This window comes from Leuciscus leuciscus, assembly GCF_965113295.1.
Source record: "Leuciscus leuciscus genome assembly, chromosome: 1".
NCBI classification, from domain to species: Eukaryota; Metazoa; Chordata; class Actinopteri; order Cypriniformes; family Leuciscidae; genus Leuciscus; species Leuciscus leuciscus.
Window position 1 is genome coordinate 61321257 of NC_138725.1, and position 21801 is coordinate 61343057.

Sequence of the window (21801 nt, forward strand, 5' to 3'; positions counted from 1 at the left end):
TAGTGTTCCAGCGGGACTGACAGTGACTCGTAAAATGTGTTATTGTAAAATGTACTGATAATAACACACGTGGTAGGGGAAGTACACAGGATGACTTAAAGTTTGCCAAAAGTAACTTCTCCAGCAACATTGCAGTGTTAAACACCATCGAGGTAATAAATATGACAAAATAATGCAGTAAACATGAACTAAATAACATAATGTGCAACATAAACACTTCAACGTACATAACTGATAACAATAATAAGAGAAACTAACGAGGAGTATATATATATATATTTATTTTTTTACTTGGAAACCTCACTCTGTATTTCGCAAGATTTTTTATTCTGGGTTATTGCGCCCTCTAGTGGACAAACCCCAAACAACTATCAACACAGACGCCTAGTACTTTTATCATTTATGGTCATATGACCGAGTAAATAGCTACTCGTGAATCAGTTTAAAGCTAGATGGCAGGAGAGTTCGAGTTAATTTACAAACAGAGCAATTCAAGTTGTTTTGTTTTGTTTGTGATATATTTCACACATTGTTGTCATATTGTTATGAGTTTCAGGTAAGAAATGTGTTAGGTAGGCACCGGTAATTCACCGGGGGTCCAATGATGAGACGGCAAGTTTAAGTTGAGAGCAGAGAAATACACTCACACAGATTGATATAGGCTATAACTTTTATTTTTGTATAACATGTATTTATTTTGCAACAGTTATAACAGCAATAAGACATTTCTGTCGAAAGCTAACAGCTATTCAGCTGATGGACACCGTGCTGCGTTGTCATGGTAATATCCCAGGTGCTCCCTTCGCCAAGTGCGTTCCAAACGGCTACATAATGGCACACAAGTGCCCTGCTCACTTCAAAGTCCCACTTCAAGGGCTCTGCCCTTCAAAGGGAGTAGGGCGAGGAATGCTCACTTCCGTTTGGAATTTGCCCCATATCTGACACTATAGGGTCATTAAACTATTTTAATCACGTTATCCAGTTCAATCTCTCTTAGCCTATATTCTTCAAGATGCAGCCTTATTATTCCCGAACAGTTGAACCGGTTCGTAGTAGTGATGTCGGATGCGTGAACGAATCGTTCTTTTGAATCGCATCTTATAATGAACGGGTTTAGAAAGGGTTTGGAGGATTTGACTGACGGGTTAAAAAAAAGTTTAATGAACTTACTTAAAAGTTACTTAACCTATGGAAGAAATGGAATAACAAAATGTAGCCTACTGGAAATGTGTATGATTGCTTAATACACAGGATTTTCTTAAAACATGCAACTTTTTAATCCAAGAAGTGAACATTTATTTTAGCACTCGCATGTAGGCTAGCCTACTTAACAGAACTGTGACGCGTAAAATTATAGGAAGATCCTTATCAAAAAGAAGGGAGAAAAACCCGTAGAAACCTAATACACGCCGTGGTGCTGTTTCTAAACCGGGTTTTGTTATAACCGAGTCGGACATCACTACGTAGGCTAATACGTATTGAACTTTGAACGGGTTAACATTCGCTTTCCCTACATCACTTCCGCATACTTTACTGTTTATGAGCCAGTTTTATTTAGTCCCATTCAGGCGGGAGATTTGGAAACAACTATATCTATTTCTGACCTGCTCGTATCAAGTAGCCTACAGTATAATCAATACAAATCCTTCCAGACAGCTCGCCATCGACAGGTACGTAAGAGTTAAATATGCAAATGTTGCGTTTAAGCAAAAAATATGTACAAAACATGTCCAGCCTATTCAGTTGGAGGAGTCTGAGACATTGCTATAATTATGTATTTGACACAGAACTGTATCTTTTGTGTTGTATTATTCTGCGTGATGTTACAAAGTCGCTAAACGTAGCCTACCTACTTTGTGTCGCCCTGTAAATCTGTGAATAAACAGGAGACCGCGGCCAAATGGACCCGTTAGACTTTATAACGAATGAAGAGTTGCTGCTTTTTCTCCACCGCAAGAAGACGGAGATTTCGTGCATAGAACAACCGCACGCACTGTTCACTCAGCTGCGAGACCACGACCTGATGACAGAGGAACTGTTTAAGGCAGGAACACGCCCACCCCCTACATACCCTCTTTCTCTAACTAAACCACCCATGCATCAAAGGATCTGTCTAGTAGCCTAGGATCTCTTTTATAGTCATTCATGTTATTGTGTATTTCATGTTTTGATGGACATGATAATTTTTGGTTATGTACCATGGCAATACCATGCTTTTTGGATATGGTACAATAATAGTTCTGTTTCAGGACATTCGGCCATAGTAATACTTTATTTTAACATAAGCGAAAGAAACCTAAAATTCTCGGGACACCAGCATGTGTCCAAATTTTAATCTTAACCGTTCTATTTCATCAGAAACGATCTGTCAACAGGGCTTTAAGTGTAAAATACCGAACTTGTCCTTTAAAAGTGACAGTAAAGACATAATGTTGCAAAAAAGAATTCAGATGGAAAAATCCTGGAAAAAATGTATCATGGATTCTGCAAATATAGTTATCTTTAAAGGGATACTCCACTTTAAAATGAAAATTCTGTCATCATATACTCACCCTCATGTTGTTTCAATCCTTTATGAATTTCTTTCTTCTGCTGAACAGAAAGGAAGATATTTAGAAGAATATCAGTAACCAGACAGTTTCTGGTCTCATTGACTTCCATAGTATTTTTTTTTTTTCTACTATGGAGGTCAATGAGACCAGAAACTGTCTGGTTACTGACATTCTTCTAAATATCTTCCTTTCTGTTCAGCAGAAGAAAGAAATTCATAAAGGATTGAAACAACATGAGGGTGAGTATATGATGACAGAATTTTCATTTTAAAGTGGAGTATCCCTTTAACATTGATAATAATAATTATAAAATGTTTCTTGAGCATCACATCAGCATATGGATGGAAGGATCATATGACTGAGGACTGGAGTAATGATGCTGAAAATTCAGCTTTGATCACAGGAATACATTACATTTGAAAATATAGTCAAATAGAAAACAGTCATTTTAAATTGAAATTTTACTGTTTTTATTGTATTTTTGTTCATAAATGCAGCCTAAGAGACTGCATTTAAATGAGCAGATACATTAGCATAATAGACTTCTTAAAAAAAAAAAAAAAAAAAAAATCTTACTGACCCCAAACTTTTGAACTGTAATGTATATCAAAGTACCATGGTATTATCATCTGTTACCATCACTTTACAATAGTACATCCACTTTTATAAGCTGGTGTGTAAAAGCACCTAATTAATTTCATTATTGTGCAGATATGTTATTGTAAGCACTGTGACGCCTGACCATAACTTCTGTTTTCTTTAATGTCTTTCTCTGTTTTGTCTGTAGAAGGTGAAAGGGATGCGCTCTCGTGAGCAGAAGCAGACGCAGAAGCGCATCTATGAGGTTCTGGACCGGCTGGAGAAAGAGAAATCTCTGTGCATGCATCAGTTCTGGCGCTGTGTGTTTAAAGATCACATCTTGCAGCTGTACCCGACGCTACGCCTGCTCAGAAACAGCCTGCTGGACGGTCAGTGCTTTTCACTGGTATCAGCTCAGAGCTTAGACCTATAGGCTCATGCTGCATTATTACACTATTACAGATCAAGAACGTGTTCATATTTACAGCAGTGTCATTTTAGTATCATCAAGATTTAAGAATCTTAAGAAGATCAAGACTTTCAGTTTTAGTATCTTTTTATTCTCAGGCAGCTTCAAATTCTATGAGAATTGTATGGATGTGGAGACACAGGCGGAGAAGAGTGAAGCAAAGGGGGAGAAAGGAAAGGAGAGGAAACGCACGCGAAAGAGAAATAAAGATGATAGAAATAGCGAGGATAGTGATGGTCCGGGTCCTTCCTCTGCTTCCACACCCGCTAAGAAGAACAAGAAACCCTCGTTCTGTGAGTCCCTGAACTACAGCAGGTCTAAGTTCGCTGGTGTCTTATGCCTGTATGATATGTGTCTCCTTCCGTTCTCTCCCTTTCTCAGCAACTCCTGTGAAGAAAGGAGAAAAAGCAGAGATTTGGACGTATCCTTTATATAAAACTCAGCTGCCTGTAAACTGTGGGGATAAAGAGGGCATTCTTCATCGGGACAAACTGCCTAAAGGTTCACCATCTTTAATTTTTTGCTATAATTCATTACAGTATGTATTTATCATATTGTTTATGGGTCTGAATGCAGGCAATCTTTCTCTCCTGTAGGTGAGAAGTGCATTTTTTCCAATAAATGCTGGTTCACCCCTTCTGAATTTCAGAAGTTTGCGGGGAAGGAAAGGTACAAGAACTGGAAACTCAGCATCCGCTGCAGAAACACACCACTTAAGAAACTCATAGAGGTAAATAATGCAGGCACTTGCAGATAGTAAAATAGTTACAGATAGGGATCTTTATATTTGCTGGAAACACATTGTCCGCTGCAGAAGTACTTTTTCAGTTATATATTTTTAACTTAACCTTTATTGTTTTCGACAAATAAATAGTCTATGTAATATTTAGCTATAGATTAGGCCTGTAGTAAAATATTGCCTAATTTTTAGTCAACTGCAATTGTAATTTAAAATTAAATTACAGGTAGCTAGAAATAAAAAAAAATTTTTATTGTCTAAACCATTAACATTGTCAATAGTGCATTCGTTTACATTTATTAATTTATCACATGCTTCTTCGTTAGTAAAGTTGTTGTATGGGAAACACACCCCAGGTAATTTAAAAAGGCCGATTTAAGCCAATAAATAATAGCAAAATGATCATGGGACCCCACATTATTTCTAGTTTGTCTACCTGTTGTTACAAACAACTACATTTTTATTAGCATTTCTTTATTCTTTTATTTTACATTATGTTAAATTGATATATATTACATTGATATAATTTAATATATCAATAATTATCTGTTGTTATATTAATAATATTATTAAAAGTTATTAGCCAACATTTCCATGTTTATGCATCCCACAATATACAATATATATGAACATAAATATAACATTTGTAACAAATGTAAAAATTTTGTTACTTCACTCATGAACAAATCGCCTGATGAAGGAGAATCCAAAGAAACACTTTAATATAAAGGAAAATAAACATGTAGGAGATCACGGAGGGACACAACCACTTTTCTATAAACGGAAACAATACTGGACGAAGAATGAAGGAGAACTCAGGGCTTATATACAAAGGGCAAACAAAGGAGCTAATGAGTTAATTAATAGGGCACAGGTGAATGTGATGAAACAATGAGTCACACAGGAAAACTGAGTCGAAGGAAAACAGGCAAACAGAAACTGAACATAACCCTGACAGCCAGGGGCACCACCATCAATTTTGGGCCCTATGAAAGAATATGAGGTTGGGCCCCCTACCGCACCCATTCCATTAATAAAATCGATCTCTGGGGCCCCCAAAAGTGCCTGGGCCCTTAGAATCGTCCTAACTTTCCCCCCCTTAGCGGCGCCCCTGCTGACAGCAGTCACAAATTATCATTGTTCAGCGAATTTTTGCAGGCAAAAATCCAGCCATTTCAATGGAAATTCACGCAATCAGGAATGTCACATGAGGTTGAAAGATTTGCCCACACAGAATTCACTGCGTCGACATCGCTACACTAGTAATGGATGATAAACCTTTTTTGCCCTGCAAAACTTTGCTACTGTGACTGCACTTTTAGGCCACATCCACACAAAGCCAGAGCTTGCCTTATCCAATCTTTTTTTTTTTCTCGTTGTCAAACATTTTTTGTAATCATATGTCAAGAAATATCTGCGTACACACTAAACCACTGAAACCGATTCAAAACGATGTGGTATACATGCCAGACCAGTATGTGGCACTGTAATTCTGCCACAGAGATACACTAAAAACGGAGAAGAAGACTTGGAGCATGCGCATGACCTTGCGCGCTGTATACAATTGCTGCGTTCCAGTCCAAAATTGTCATGCCCTTCACTCGCTAACTTCCCTCCATCTCGTTCACTCGGATGTACGTCATTGCTTACGTTGCACGAGTGCCCACTACTGGCGGAAACTGCAATGGGCTGAATTGGAACGTCCTAAGCCCTTGATCACTTGGAATCAGCTGTGGAGTTGATTTATTATTTACATTTTTTTCCCTTTAATAATTTGTTTAATTCAGCATCCAAATGTATATAGGTGTATGTGGGTTGTTTTAAATAAAAAAAATATCTATAATTCATATATCATAGAGTTGTTTGTTGTGGCAGTGATTAGACGAGATCTGTGGTGACGTCACAATCGTACTGCATTGTGGGACATATAGGTGCCTGAAGTGTACATATGAAGTAGACTCGCTCCCTCGGTCTAAATCAAGGGAACGAGGGTCTGTCCATATAAACTTCCCTCGTCCACTTCACGAAGTGGAACACACTTCAAAATGGCGGCAGGAATTCCCCCGAGGGGAAGTGCTTAGGGAAGTTCGCAAGTGCGTGTCTAAAAGTGGACTGGAACGCAGCCAATAATATTAGGCTCAATAGGCTCGTCTTATTATTCTTTTTTTTCACCAAGAACTTTATTGAACAATATAAACAACCAAAAATGGCCTGGTACAAAATATGAAATGTCTTAATCAGACAACAGACAAGCATCATAGCATAAGTAAATAAAGAAGTAAAAGAGGCTCAGTAGCTTCTGCAGCACGAACACAAGCATGTAGTCCGCAGTTGTTTTTGCTGTTACCTGACCAAGGTCGACACGTGGGGTGATGACATCATCGTTTCACAAAATATACAAATTGGCTGTACACACGAAAAATGCAAGGGTGTCTTCAGATTTATCCACTCTGGGACCCTGTTTAAAAAAATAGCGGTTTCAGACTCCCAAAACGCCGGATCCGTCTGGACGAAACGCCGATACGATAAAAATTGTTTACGTATACAGCTAAATGCGTCTCTGTGTGGACAAGGCCTTAGTGTGAGGGAAAATGCACATTTTGCTTCTAAAACAAAGCAACAGGAGTACAGCACATATTTTAGTATCGACCATCTAAGATTAAAACATATGAGGTAAATAAGTAGCTACATAAAATACAGCAGACCCCACAGATACATGTGTGATATGACATCACTTCCCTTCTTATTCTTTCAGGAGAACCATCTTCAGCCTCCACCGATGGAGAGGAGAAAGAGGAAATGCGCCCCAGAAGTACTTTGTCTATCCGTACAATGTCTGTTTTTCCTGTTTTTCCTTTGAAATTCATTAAGTTGACTATGTTCCTTCTTGCAGAGCATGAAAGAGCTGTTAACCGAGAGCTCCAGCACAGGTGAGCACCGCTCATTCACGCTCATTCACACGCTCTCTGCTGTCTGTCTGAATGCAGCCGTGTGCTTTATTCCTCAAGACACAGAAACCAGCGCCGCTTCGGATGAGGAAGGTGATGATGAAGATTTCCAGGAACAGAGAGAGAGAGGAGAAGGAGCAGAGTTTAGAAGGAGGGTTGAGGATGATGAGGAGGAGGAGGAGGAAGAGATGACAGATCTGTCCGTTTTCGAAGCTCCCTGTTTACCAGTCACCCGCGGTTCACTTACTGGGACTCTATACAAAGTCCGGTTTGCATCAGGTACGTTACTGCACTGAAGTGTGTACGGCTGCAGTCTGTGCAGAACTCAGTATGCAGTTTGTTTAGTCTGTATCGAAGGTTTGAGTGGGAAGTGTTTATGAGTACTTTATGTTGCAGGGAGTCGTGGGAAGTGTATACGGACTGAGGAAAGCTGGTTCACTCCGGAGGAATTTGTAGAGGAGGAACCAACTATCACTGATGGACACTGGAAAAAAGATATACTGTGCCATGGAAAAACTCTCAACATTTTACTCAAGGTAAGTGTTTTACTTCAGTGGTAAGTGAACCACTGAACATAGAATGATCCAAAAGAGAAAAAACACGATTATTTTTTAATGTATTTGTTTATTTATTTCTGTCATTTTTAGAAAGAGATCCTGCGCATCCATTCTCTTCTGTGCGAATGTGTGAAATGCAGTTATGAAGCAGAAGACCTAGTAAGAAACATCTCCAGCTGACATGTCTGTCATTCATAATCAGTCATGATATAAAATAATGAATGACATTACTTGAATTATTAATAGCATGTTGAATGTGTGTGTTAATCACACAAGGCATTACTGAGGAAGGATTGTAATTAAAATCTCTTTCATAAACTAAAGATACCGTGAATCTTATGAAAAGTCAAAATAATTAATTTTATTTTATGACTTTTCTGCTTAAAGAAAATGACACTTATTTTTAGTACCCTTACTTACACTTGTTTGCATTGTGATGTTAGTTTCATGAAAATTAAGCAAATTCCCCCATTCCCTTGACAAGCCATTCTTGTTACTGTAAAACTGAAGAAACCCCTATTATTGCTATTATAATCTGTTGGTATTCATGTAAGTATTCATGGATTATGAATGCAGTAGAAAAAACACTGTATTACAGTATGAGAATCTAAAACCTATTGATAATTACAGAATCACCCCACCCCCAAACAAACAAACAAATAAACTACCATTAGCTTAGTTTTCTTTATCCAAAATGAAATGTCTTTTTTCCTAAAAACATTAGCAAATGAGAAAAATGCCTTTGAGATTATTTCTAATTATTTCTTATATCATGTTGTGTTGTCCTGTGACTAGATGGCACAGAAAAATGATGATGAGTGTTACACATGTCACTCTGGAGGAGATCTCGTGTGTTGTGACGAATGTCCACGAGCTTTTCATTCACAATGTCACCTACCAGCTGTAGATGGAGACTCACCTGGGTGAGAGACAGAAAAACAACAAACAAAATCATTAAATCAGCAATGTGTTGTACATTCATCCTTCTGTATATGTGTGTGTGTGTGTGTGTGTGTTTGCTTGTAGGGAATGGATTTGTACCTTTTGCGTGTTTAGAACCAGTCAGCAATGGCGAGACTCCAGTAGAATGACTGAACAAGAAGCTTTAAACGCCCCTGTGTCGCAATACAGATTGGTAAACACACACACAAACTTGGTACCTTAATATAAAGGATAACCACAAACATTTAAGCTGTCTACATAGGCTGCTCTCTAGGTTTAGAAACAGAACAATCATTTATGGACCTAATTGTGTGTGTGTGTGTGTGTGTGTGTATGTGTGTGTGTGTGTGTGTGTGTGTGTGTGTTGTTTGTCTTCTTTAGCACTGCCACTATCTCCTGTTACATATGTACAAGGAGGACACCCAGAAGGTGTTTGTAAATAATCCATGCCAAACAGTAAGAAGTCTCCTTATTTCAACTTGCGTTCTTTTACAACCACTTTTTTTTTCTCATGCCTAGAATTAATTTAATGTATTTAGAATTTGATTTTAAATAGAATAATAGGGAATTCATGTTGGTGAACTTTATATTTAAAATTAAGAAAAATAAAAAAATAAAAAAGATTAACCGGAATTTGTTTAACTTCCAGGTGCCCAGATACTCTCAGTTCATATCTCAGCCAATGTGGCTAGACAGAATAAAGCTAAAGATGGAAAGTGACAACTATCAGACGGTTGGAGCGTTCGTCTCGGACTTTCAGCTCATTTTCAACAATTGCAGGACATTTAATAGGGTAAGATTCACTGAAACACACAGGACATAATTAATAAAGCACAAAAAAAAACAACAAAAAAAACAGATCAAACGCTCATTAAAATGTAGTTGTTTTGCAATGTCTTATATATGGATGTATATCTTGGACATTATTGATGATTTTTGTGATTAACATTATATTTAATCAAAAAAGAGAGGACACTTGTTTTTTTTGTTTGTGTTTTTTTTGTTTTTCACTGTGTTTTGACATTTGTTTTGTATTTTGTTCTCTTTTGCTCTCTAAAGGACAATGCGTTTGGGCAAATGGGTGCCAGGCTGAAGGAAATGTTTGAGGAGGAGTTTCAGAAAATCTTCAATATCCAATAACAGCTCAAGCCCACCCTTGCATTAGATTTCATTATAATGTATGTAAGATGGATATTGGATACTATTTCTTATTCTGCAGCTGGACAAGTGGCTTGGAGAATGCATGGATGTAATATTTCATATATGGCATGGTTGCTGTGCAATACCGCACATCTTTTTTTTCCTGTAATGCCATCGTTCCATTGCAGGTATCATGTCGTTCTCAGCATTGGTTATAAATGGCAATTTGATTATGTCTGTACAGAAAATCTGTTACTATCCGCTTTTTCTCTTCCTCCTTATACAGACCTTATTCACAGTCAGTGTCCATTTATCTAAGGTGAAGTGTGCCAATACTGTAATTGCAAAAATACTGATCAGCAGGTTTACAATTTTATATACAGTATGCTACTGTGCAGAAGTCTTTGGCATGTTAGTATTTTAACTCCCCAAAAAATGGTTTTAAGCCAGTTATTTATATCTTTTGCTGTAGTAGTGTGTCAGTAGGAAATATCAGTTTAAATTTCAAAACATTTCTTTAAATTTGCCATCAATTGTAATAATCCAGTGAGATTTTTCTATGCTCAAGGAGTCTGACAACAGCCGATATGATCTGATCTCACCATCATCGAGTTTGTCTGTGAGGATTACATGAAGAAACAGAAAAAACTGACTAAATCCAGAAGAAGTGCAGCAACGTCTCCAAGACGCTTGAAGAAACCTTCCTGCAGAGATACAGTACTGTGAGAAGTTTTAGACACTTGTGTAAAGATGTTGTAAAGTGAGGATGCTTTCCAAAATAATGTCATAAATAGATTTTATTTATCAATTAACTTCTATTAACTAAATCAAATCAATATTTGGTGAGACCACTCTGTGTGTTTAAAACAGCTTTTGTCCAGGTAAACTTGCTCATAGTTTTTCAGGGAGCTTTGCAGAAAGGTTTCTTCAAGCGTCTTGAAGACATTGCTGCACTACTTCTGGATTTATTCTGTCTATGTTTTTTTCGGTTTCTTCATGAAATCCCAGATGGACTTGATGATGGTGTGATCAGATCTATGTGTGGATACCGGCTGTTGTCAGACTCATTGCGCATTGAAAAATCTCACTGGATTATTAGAAATAATGGCAAAAGAAAAAAATGTTTGGAAATGTAAACTGATATTTCCTACTGACACACTAAAGCACAAGATATTTAACTGCCGTAAAACCATTTTTTGGTGAAAAAACGAAAGTGCCTAACGTGCCTTTTGCACAGTACCTTATATTTGAGCATTATGTGTGATTTTATTCTTTTACAATTTGTTTTTATAAATAAACTATAATCTTTATTTAAAAAGTTGGAGAGTATTTTTTTTTTGTTTAGAAAGTCTTCAATTCTTACTTTAAATGAGTTAATGTAAAAATGTTGTCATGACTTATTGATTTTTTTACAGTGTTAGGGTAAGATTCACTAAAACACAGAACATACAGTAATTTATAAAGCACCACTTAAAAAAAAAAAAAAAGATCAACCGCTGTCCACAGATTTACTGATGACACTGATTTACTCATCATGACTGGCCTGGTCTGGTAAGTAAACTCATCAAAATGTTATTAATTAGGTTTCGCTATAGACCCTTTTACTGGGTCTGATACCTAAAAAATGATTGTCTGGTGAAATAATAATAATAATAATACGTTTATTTTATATAGCGCCTTTCTCAAACCCAAGGTCGCTTTACATAGTAGGAATAGAAAGAAATAGAAAGAAGGCTTTCATTAAATATTACATTTACATTATATAAATTCAGTGCCGGGTAGTAACTGATTACATAATCTGGATTACGTAATCAGATTACAAAACTTTAGTACTTCTAATTAGATTATATTACTTTTTTAAATGCTCATAATCAGATTACAGTTACTTTTTATGGATTACATTATTACATATTATTCACACAATGGCGGTAAATTATTCATAATTTATTGATTTTGATTTATGCTGTAGCTGTGTACAATGCGACCGAGCTCTAGTATGGAAGTAGAATAATGTCAAATGTTTTTGAAATAAAAAGCCTGTTGAATTGCACTACTTGAAAAAAAATAGGCATTGCATTAACCATGCTTGCATTTTAATGCATTGTATTTTTAGTGCTTACATTTTTATGGGCTGAAATTCAACATGGTTGAATATTTAAGCTGTGAATATTTCAATTAAAAACATTTCAAACACCTTTTCATTATTAAAAATTCAATAATCCATATTCACCTTTCATATTTCACTTCCAAAATATCCAAACTGTTTAAAAATACAACCAATAATATTCAACAGGCAATTTTCGGTCCATTTTATTTCGCTTAGCAAATTCGCTTCCACAAATTCAGTGGTTCAAATTCGACAGTAAATTCAACGTGGACGTCCAGGAACTGCAGGAAAAGCAGTAGATTGCCGAGCATACTCTCCATCTGCTGTTAGTCGACCTCACCAGCAGATGGTGCAAAAGCGCGTGTTGAAGACCAGCAACAGTTAGAACAAGTCATTCATTCATAAAACTCATTTACAGCAATGTAAGTGTATTTGTGATTATTATGACGCCTGTTTTATGTTAAATTCAGTGTCTTCACGGTTACTTTTCCTGTGTAGCCTACATGCATCTTTCTCTACCGTGAACGAGATTGTTATTCCCCGATGCGGATATACAGATCCAATGTTACATTTTTGAGGTTGACATATATTTCTCTTGGTTGTTTAGTTGCCTTAACTTTATATTGTGGCGATGTGCTGCATGCAGGCTATTAGGGTTTCCCTCAATACTTAAGGATTCCCCTGCTGGACATATACAACGCTTAACGTAGCTTAATGGACTACAGTGATGTAAAAGACCAAACTCGCAGGCAAGCAGATGGACTCAGAATAACGCGCAAAGCTTAAAGCTGAGTGTTTCCCAGTGATAGACTGGCATAAAGATGGCTTGATGTTGGACATTCGCACATTTAGGGACCGTCTCTAAAGTGTATACGACTTTGGTACACACGTTTCTAACTCCGATAGCATTTGAATAGAACGACTTACAGTCATAAAACCAACTGTAAAGTGTTCATTTAGTGTCAGGCATAATGCGCACCCTTTGGATTTTTAATATTTATTCAAATAAATTTAAGTTTGCTATTGAAGTTAGAAACGTGTATGCCAATGTTGAATGCAACTTTAGAGACGGTCCCTAAATGTGCTAATGTCCAATATCAAGCCAATTTTTACATTTAGTCATTTAGCAGACGCTTTTATCCAAAGCGATTTACAGTTAAACTAACAATAGGAGGACAATATGCAAGTGCTGTGACAGTTTAAGCTAATGCAATACACGTATGCATACTATATATATATATATATATGTGTGTTGATTTTATGCCAGTATATCACGAAACGCTCAGCATGAAACTTTGCGCGTTAAGTTCATATTCTGAGTCCATCTTCTTGCCTGTAGCCTATATAATAGCCTACAGCCTACTTCCCTAATAAGGTGCAAGATTGGTCTTTCATATCACTATCAACGGAAGGGAAATCCTTGAGTATGAGGTATTGAGGGAAACCGATTATAATCCTGTTCATGGTAGAGAAAGCTGATGACATGTAGAATACACAGGGAAAGTAACAATGAAGTTATTGAATGAAACATAAACACAGCTTTTGTGTGTTTATCATCTTTTCCGCATATACTGACACAGATAATCATTTTCATTTTATGAATGAATGTCTTCGTCAGCAACAAGCGCTTTTGCACCATCTGATGGTGAGGTCGACTAACAGCAGATGGAGAGTATGCTCGGCAATCTACTGCTTTTCCTGCAGTTCCTGGACGTCAATGTTGAATTTACTGTCGAATTTGAACCACTGAATTTGTGGAAGCGAATTTGCAAAGCGAAATAAAATGGACCGAAAATTGCCTGTTGAATATTATTGGTTGTATTTTTAAACAGTTTGAATATTTTGGAAGTGAAATATGAAAGGTGAATATGGATTATTGAATTTTTAATAATGAAAAGGTGTTTGAAATGTTTTTAATTGAAATATTCACAGCTTAAATATTCAACCATGTTGAATTTTAGCCCATAAAAATGTAAGCACTAAAAATACAATGCATTAAAATGCAAGCATGGTTAATGCAATGCCTATTTTTTTTCAAGTAGTGCAATTCAACAGGCTTTTTATTTCAAAAACATTTGACATTATTCTACTTCCATACTCGAGTCCCAGCTTCTCAAGCCAACATCCAAAAAACAAAAACAAAAAAAGGTTTAATTTTTCCTTTCTAAGAGATCCTTTTGGGTGTCATATCATTTGACTATATTCAAGGAATATAGAATGGCCATGTAAATGTCATGTAAATAAATGTGTGATGCTTCTAAACAAGGGGACAAAAGCACCTCTCATTACACCATGAATGAGATGAATAATTATGTAAGTTACTAAACACTGCTGATATATAGTTGTGAAACACTATATCTTCATATTCAGTGACCTTCACTAATTATGGATCTAAACAAAAGTCTGGACAAAAAAAATTCAAACCTGGAAAACTTTGTGTAATGCATTGCTGTTTTCATGTCTACTGTTGTTTGTTCATGTAATAGAGGAATTCCCAAACTTTTTCTTTTTTTGTCAGAATTTTTTTTTGCCCAAAATATTTACTTGGAGACCCCTGCGATTTTAAGTACATTTTTCAATAATTGAACAACACATTTGCATGTTCAGTTCTCTGATTCCAGATTATGGCCACATTGACATGCAACAAATGAAATATTAATAATTTTAGTGTTCAATGTTACATTTTATTTTGATTGTTTTAATTTTCAAATAATTAACCAATTTTAATTTTATTAACTCCAGTTTGGGAAACCCTGGCACAATGCATTTCATGTTGTTGATAAGAAGAAAGAATGGAAAATAAAAGAGACTGACCAGTGACCACCCATCCTCTTCAGTCATACACGCCCCCTTCCCCGACCCTTAGGTGCTTCTTCTCCACTCCCAGAATCCCAGCCTGGAATCCTCTCGTACCCCGCAGCTGAGGAGTTTGAGCTAAATATCAAGGTAATGCTAGTTGCTGTTAATGAGTAGTATTTGAATTTGTGTTTTGTTGAAAATGGTAGCCCGTTTTGTATTGTATTGTATAAGTATTGTATATTTTCCTAAAACAAACAGTCCAATGTGCAAGTGTCTGTTCTGTTTGTTAGTGGGCGTTCGCACAGAACTTATTTTGTCATTCCTCAGCGCTGCCGTCGTTCCATGTGCACGTGCTAGAGCTAGACGTCGTCTCGCGTATTTTGCAGCGTCTCGCTCATGTGTTGTGAAATCGCGTTGCTCAAGTTAAAAGTTGTTCTACTTTAAAAAAAACGCGCGAGAGAACTTCAAAGTTAGTGTGACCACACATTTCCGGTGTTTAGTGCACTGCCTTGTTTCCATAGACAGTAAAATGTGTTTCAGACTTTAACTGTGCCTGCAAAAAGCCAGATCAGAATCTTTGGTTACCAGAGCAATCGTCTAGTAATTATTTTACCCAACAGTAGTCCAAACTATTTACCTGGTTCGTCATCCACAAATAATTTAAAGGGATAGTTCACCCAAACATTTTTATTCTGTTGTTATCTGTTATTAATTGTGTATTGTTTTAATTATTAATAAATAAAAAAAGTTCAGCCAAAAATGAAAATCATAATTTAACTAATTACATAACTGTCATAATTTACTCACCCTCAAGTGGTTACAAACCTGTATGAGTTTCTTTCTTCTGTTGAACGCAAAATATGGTATTTTGATGAATCAACGTCCATTGATTTTATATCAGGGTAATGATAAAGTTGCCTAACCCATCACACAAACATATGCAAAAACATGTTTTGACCAATCTGTTCTTTTAAACTAGTGAGGGCCAGTAAATAAATATCCTCACTAGTCAGACCGTCATAATATTTCACTATACAAGTGGAGACATTTGGCCCTCACAAGTAAAGCTAAACCTGTACAGTACACACACACACACACACACACACACACACACACACAAACATGTTTATTTTAGGTTCCAACAGTTTAGAAAATGTGAATATACAAGATGGCATAATTTCTAGACCTGGAAAAGCCACGGTTTTGAATCTTAAAATGGGCATTATTTTATAATGAATATATATAATATATATATATATATTAATATATATATATTTAAAAAAAAAAAAAAAAAAAAATTTATGCCATCCTCTGGAGTTTTTTCCGCATTTAATCCTTGTACTTATTTCCTATTCAGTAAATCTCAAACTTCTGGAAAAGTCGTGTAAATGTCTTGATTATAAAGAGTGGGATCCCTGAAGAATATTCAGCTGTTAAAACTTCTGCAGTCCTGTGATTTATTTTATTTTATTTGTAATTATAACTATTTTAGGTTGCCTACTTATATTACTCTGTGAAAACCTTTTTAGGCCAGGTCAATGTATTTTCTGTGTTTTACTGGTAAATTTGGCTTTTCCTTTAATTATGGCCAAAGATAAATATTTATGACTGAATGTTTTTGATGAAAGACATCTGTACATATCTCTCATAAAAAATTAAATGTGCTTGTGTTTGCCTAAACTGTATAAAGGAATCCAAATAATTATATTTAGATATTATCAAAGTTACATTTTTATGACACAAAGAGCCCTAAAATTTTACAAACAATTGTGAATATCCACACCTAAATGATGGCTATGTTTTAGAGACCCACAGGACATGAATTTATTCATGGATCAGGGCAGCGCTTCAGAATCTCACTGGCTGAGCGAGATGGAAAAAAGTAAAGGAAGACAAAGGGAAAAAAGAAAGGTGAATCAAAAAAATGGTAACAAGAAGAAAAAAGCCAGAAGTAACGAATCCAGGCTTCCAGGTAAGCAAAAACCAGTGATATCTAGAATGCATATTTTCAACTGAATAAAAACGAATGAAGTTGAGGCTCATTCGCAGATCCAGTCAAGTAAACTAAATATGACCTAACATTTGCCTCTCATAGACCTGAAGAAGATGAATGATGCATCAGTTACGAAGCAGACTAAGCCAGAATGTGAAGTGAAGGAAAACTGCTCAGAAACAGGTTTTAGTAAAGACGAGAGAAGAAAGAGAATGAAAAGATGCTCAAACATCTTTGTTCAAAACACAGATGTTTTTCAGGAGGTCAGAGATAAGAAACAGCTGGTTGTTCGTTGTGGACGTATGGCAGGTTCTCTTCACAGAATAAAGTATGACACTGGTAAGTTTTGGGGAGATTTATGTTTTACATTGTGTGGGAAAATTAAATTGCATGTTTAGTTTTTAAAGTCAAATTGATGTTAAAATAAACTTGTATCTGTTAAAAGTGAATAATACACCATATTTTTTAAATATGTATCTGAATGCTAGTCTACTGTGATTCAAATGTTTTAACAAACCTACATGTATTATTTCGGTAGCACTTAATTTTACAATCCTGTTCCACATGTACATACCATGTGCACCCATTCTTATGTTCTGTATCATGTTTCTCTGTCTTAAGGAGAGAAGTGTATTTTATGTAAAGGGAAGTGGTATAGTCCCAGGGAGTTTGAGGCGATTGGAGGGAAGGGGAGTCACAAGAAATGGAAGTTTAGCATCTATTACAGGCCATCAAAAGGCTTCCAACAAGTGCAACTACTGAAACTCATAAAGGTATGTATGGAAGTATGCAGTCTGGATGTTTGGCTGGCACAGTCTTTACACACACAAGTGTGCCAATCTATCTCTCTGTGCCATTGCGGAGACTCTATTCTTTCCAGTGAAATCACAAAACAAACTACACACAAACTCGTCCCTGCTCTTGATATACAATCATTGATGAAAATCTTTGAATTTAAAAAGGGAAAAACAATACAAGGGCGGATTAGAACTCAGAACCTCTGGCACAAACAAAAGTTCTACTACCAGACTATGGAATCCGATATGCTAATTGTAGATCTATGTATTTATTCACTAACGTGAAGAATCCCGGGACTAACAGTATATTGCATTATACTGTAAGTAGTAGATGTAAAAATGAAACTATCACATTAAACATGAGTTCTCAATGTACTATTGAAATTTATTTCTGTTATTTTTTTCTTACAATTGTTATTGTACATGTCTGAAATAGCATCCCCTGTCCCACCTACTTTTTAAAACAAAGTTACACCACTGACGGATGTTATGAATTTGTTAAATTTTATGAACATATTTGAACCTCATTTTACTGGTCGTCATCTGATTTAAATGAACTCTTCTGTTTTTCTTAGAACGGGGTTCTTCCAGAGTTCGGACACCTGAGGCAGTCCTTTAGACAGGTATATACTGTAACAAAAGTAATAAGTCTATTGGCCATTAAACAAACCATATTCATATTATTTTTGTAGTTCAAACTGACAACATTACAGATTTGTCATTTGTACAAGATTTGCCTTATAGATTTCATAACAAAAATGATGACCCATTGAGGTATGGCATGCTTTATTATCACTACCATTTAATTTGACCATAGGGGACGCAGAAAGACAAAAGGCGTGCAAACTCTGTGCAAAATTTGACGAGGAGAAATGAATTGATAAACGCCTTAAAAGGTTTTCCAGAGTCCTGGAAAAGATTGTTTGCCAAGACTGTTTCAATACCTGTGTGTGGAATTGAAAAGAACACACCACAGAGGGAAATAATCCAGCCGGGTGAGTTTGAATAAGTATCTGTACATTTCTTGTCTTTTTACCACCCACTGCTACTAGCAAAATATATGGGAGAGCATTGCTATAATGTGACTATATCAGATTAGGTGTCGGGTCAGAGTTAATTTTTAGGTGGAACCAGACTCGCGTACGGCTGTTACCGGAAGCCATTGATTCTTTGAAGTTATAAATGGATATTTTTCTTACAAAAACACATCGCTTCACTTCAGAAGGCCTTTATTAACCCCCTGGAGCCGAATGGATTACTTAAAAAAAAGAAAAAAACACAGACTCTACTCACTCCCATTATAAAGCTTGGAAGAGCCAGGACATTTTTTTATATAACTCTGATGGTGTTTGTCTGAAAGAAGAATGTCATATACACCTAGGATGGCTTGAGGGTGAGTAAATCATGGGCTAATTTTCATTTTTGGGTGAACTATCTCTTTAAGCCAGGCTGCCAGGAGTCTAGATTGCCAAATAGCTTTGTCAATGACTGACATTTGTCAATGTGTTAAATATGAATATATATATATATATATATATATATAATATATATATATATATATATATATATATATATATATATATATATATATATATAATATAATATATATATATATATATATATATATATATATATATATATATATATATATATATATATATAATGCATGTGTGTGTGTGTGTATGTGTATATATATATGTGTGTGTGTGTGTGTGTGTGTGTGTGTGTATATATACATATACATATATACATGCACACACACACACATACAATACATACCTATACATATATACACATATACTATATACACAAATACGTATACAGTACATATATATATACACACACACACACACACACATATATATATATATATATATATATATATATATATATATTATACACACATATATATATACACACACACACACACACACACACACACACACACACACACACACACACACACACACACACATATATATTTTACATGATCATCTGCATTAACTGACCCTAAAATGATTATGGCTTTTGCTTGTTTTCTACCACAAACAGAAAGTTCTTCAGATGAATCCGAATCTGTTGCTGAAAGAGTCAAAATGGTGAGGTGTGCATTTACTGATAAATTGAAAAACAACATTATTATATTATTGTATAGGTATTATATTGTAAATGAGTTTAGCATACATGATGATGATGATGATGATGATGATGATGATGTGTCATCTAAAATATTATTAGGAGATATTTATTAATAATATTATTGTTATTGAAGGGATATCATAAAAGCTGCAAACTCTGCTTAAAAGCCTATAGTTGAATCAATAACTATAATATATAATATTAATATAATAATTATATATTAATTAATTACTTTTAATTAATAATATAATAATTATTCTGCAAAATAACAATAAAAGAAGCAACAAAATAGCACTGGGGGAATTCAGCTCAAAATCTGTGGTAGTCATTTATATCCCAAATAACTAACTTTAACTTTATCCTTCACCTTCTCCCTCAGTTCCTGAAATGCACCCAGCTATTGTGCCCACATATCCTCTATTAAAAAACAGACATAAAGCATTAATTAAATCTTATTCTTTCTTTTTCATAACAGAACAGGAGAGAATCTGTGATGTCAGCTGAAACCGTCAGTAAAAAGACCACAGAACCAGTTGGATCTACTGCCAGTGATAAGGGTTAGTGAGCTCTGCAAATTTCCTTCTATATATTTCTCACATTATGAACTTTCTGATTCTTAAAATTCCCAATTGTTCTTAGACTATGAAGGTCTGAGACTTTGGTTACTTTCACATCTCTTGCTTCTGCTTCTCATTAGAGTAAGAATATTAAAATATTGCCAGTGTCTATTACTGCATTTTAGAGTGTTACAATTGCAGTTTTTTCCTTTGATGTATATTCAAATTTCAGACTTTGTTTAACCTATTTGTGTGTGCTTTAAACGCATCCTCATGATTTATCTCGATCAGATCCTTTAAGTCATATCTGTTGAATGATATAAGAACTATTGATGAATATATTTAATAGTAGCTTGTGCCAGTTTGTTAAGCTTTTAAAATTTGATCAAATGTAGCGCAGTGTTGACTTCTGCTGATATTAAAGAGCAGGGTCACTGATAATTAATTGTGTTTGTATTGTTACATGAATCATACTACAATAAAATGTTCTTTGTCCTTCCCCAAACCAAGATCCGCCTGATTCACATCCTGTTGATGCTTCAGAACCGGGAGTCTCTCCTGTCGTAGAGGAGGCCGTCCAGACCACAGATGACCCAGGACAGCTCAGCGCCAGAGCTTCCCCTGCTGAATTGCAGAACCCTGTTGCTTCTGAAGAGACTCAGCAAACAAGGCAGCTGCAGTTATATGAACTTCTGGAAAAACAGTTTAACACCATCAACAACACCCTGCAATCGATTGATTTGTCTTTAAAGAAGCTGGTGGAAAAGCAGTCACATGACACACTGCCACAATACATCAGTATAACACCTGCTGTTATAGAAAATCCTCAGATTCACTCCTTAGTCAAGCAGGAGTAAGTCACAGACGTTGTAAGGACTTGATTGGGATCGGGATGGAAATGATGGGCTAAGGTTTGAGATTAAACAAAAGCAGGCCAGTACTGATGATGTAGAACTGTGGTCTGAGATGCTGTGATTAGATATGTATACATCTTTCCTAGGTAACTAATAACCAATTTCTTTTTAATGCGCAAGGGCCAAGAAAATAAACATCTCTTTTGATAATCATTTACTGTTTTTGTCACATTACAACACGAAAACGAAAACATCATAGTTTCTTTTCGGCCAATGCTTGAGGCAAATACAGTCATAGTCTCTGAATGTTTATCTACTATTCTGTCTATTCTTCTCTCTGTTTCTGGCCTGTAAACCTTCAGACTTTTTCAAAACTTAAAGCTTTTCCAAGCCAACGTTAACATTTTGTCTTGACAACCATTGCTTTTCTAGTTAATTAGTTATATAAATGTATTTTTAATTTCATTTTTAATTCTACTAAAATTTGTATTAATTCATTCTGCATGCTAACTCAATTCAAATTCAGGAATTGACTTGGAATGAAAAAAAATCTCAATTCAGTTCTGAACGATGCACAAGTATTTTTCACCTTAAGTTTATTTTATTTGTATTGTTAGTAACCAGGTGGA

The 21801-nt window shown here is 35.6% G+C and overlaps 2 protein-coding genes across 4 annotated transcripts; both read left to right on the forward strand.

Annotated features, from left to right (window-relative positions):
- The first annotated feature begins 627 nt into the window (after positions 1 to 627).
- Positions 628 to 11244, forward strand: LOC309495535 (uncharacterized protein). Of its 2 annotated transcripts, none has more exons than XM_082165317.1 (16): positions 628 to 1670; positions 1887 to 2044; positions 3340 to 3520; positions 3699 to 3893; positions 3982 to 4101; positions 4197 to 4330; positions 7095 to 7151; positions 7233 to 7269; positions 7354 to 7566; positions 7684 to 7823; positions 7935 to 8003; positions 8640 to 8767; positions 8871 to 8979; positions 9168 to 9242; positions 9436 to 9579; positions 9846 to 11244. In XM_082165317.1, exons 2-16 carry the CDS (start codon positions 1901 to 1903, stop codon positions 9924 to 9926), a joined length of 1827 nt encoding a protein of 608 aa, XP_082021443.1. In that variant the 5' UTR covers positions 628 to 1670; positions 1887 to 1900; the 3' UTR covers positions 9927 to 11244. The 2 variants fall into 2 exon arrangements, with proteins under 2 accessions (XP_082021443.1, XP_082021442.1); XM_082165316.1 differs by having other exon boundaries at positions 635 to 1670; positions 7348 to 7566.
- A 3644-nt stretch (positions 11245 to 14888) lies between these two features.
- On the forward strand, positions 14889 to 21723 carry LOC309495691 (uncharacterized protein). 2 transcript variants are annotated; one of them, XM_082165490.1, is made up of 9 exons: positions 14889 to 14979; positions 16638 to 16804; positions 16928 to 17164; positions 17447 to 17598; positions 18198 to 18245; positions 18440 to 18617; positions 19675 to 19721; positions 20237 to 20318; positions 20829 to 21723. In XM_082165490.1, exons 2-9 carry the CDS (start codon positions 16651 to 16653, stop codon positions 21173 to 21175), a joined length of 1245 nt encoding a protein of 414 aa, XP_082021616.1. In that variant the 5' UTR covers positions 14889 to 14979; positions 16638 to 16650; the 3' UTR covers positions 21176 to 21723. The 2 variants fall into 2 exon arrangements, with proteins under 2 accessions (XP_082021616.1, XP_082021617.1); XM_082165491.1 differs by having other exon boundaries at positions 20862 to 21723.
- The last annotated feature ends 78 nt before the right edge of the window (positions 21724 to 21801 follow it).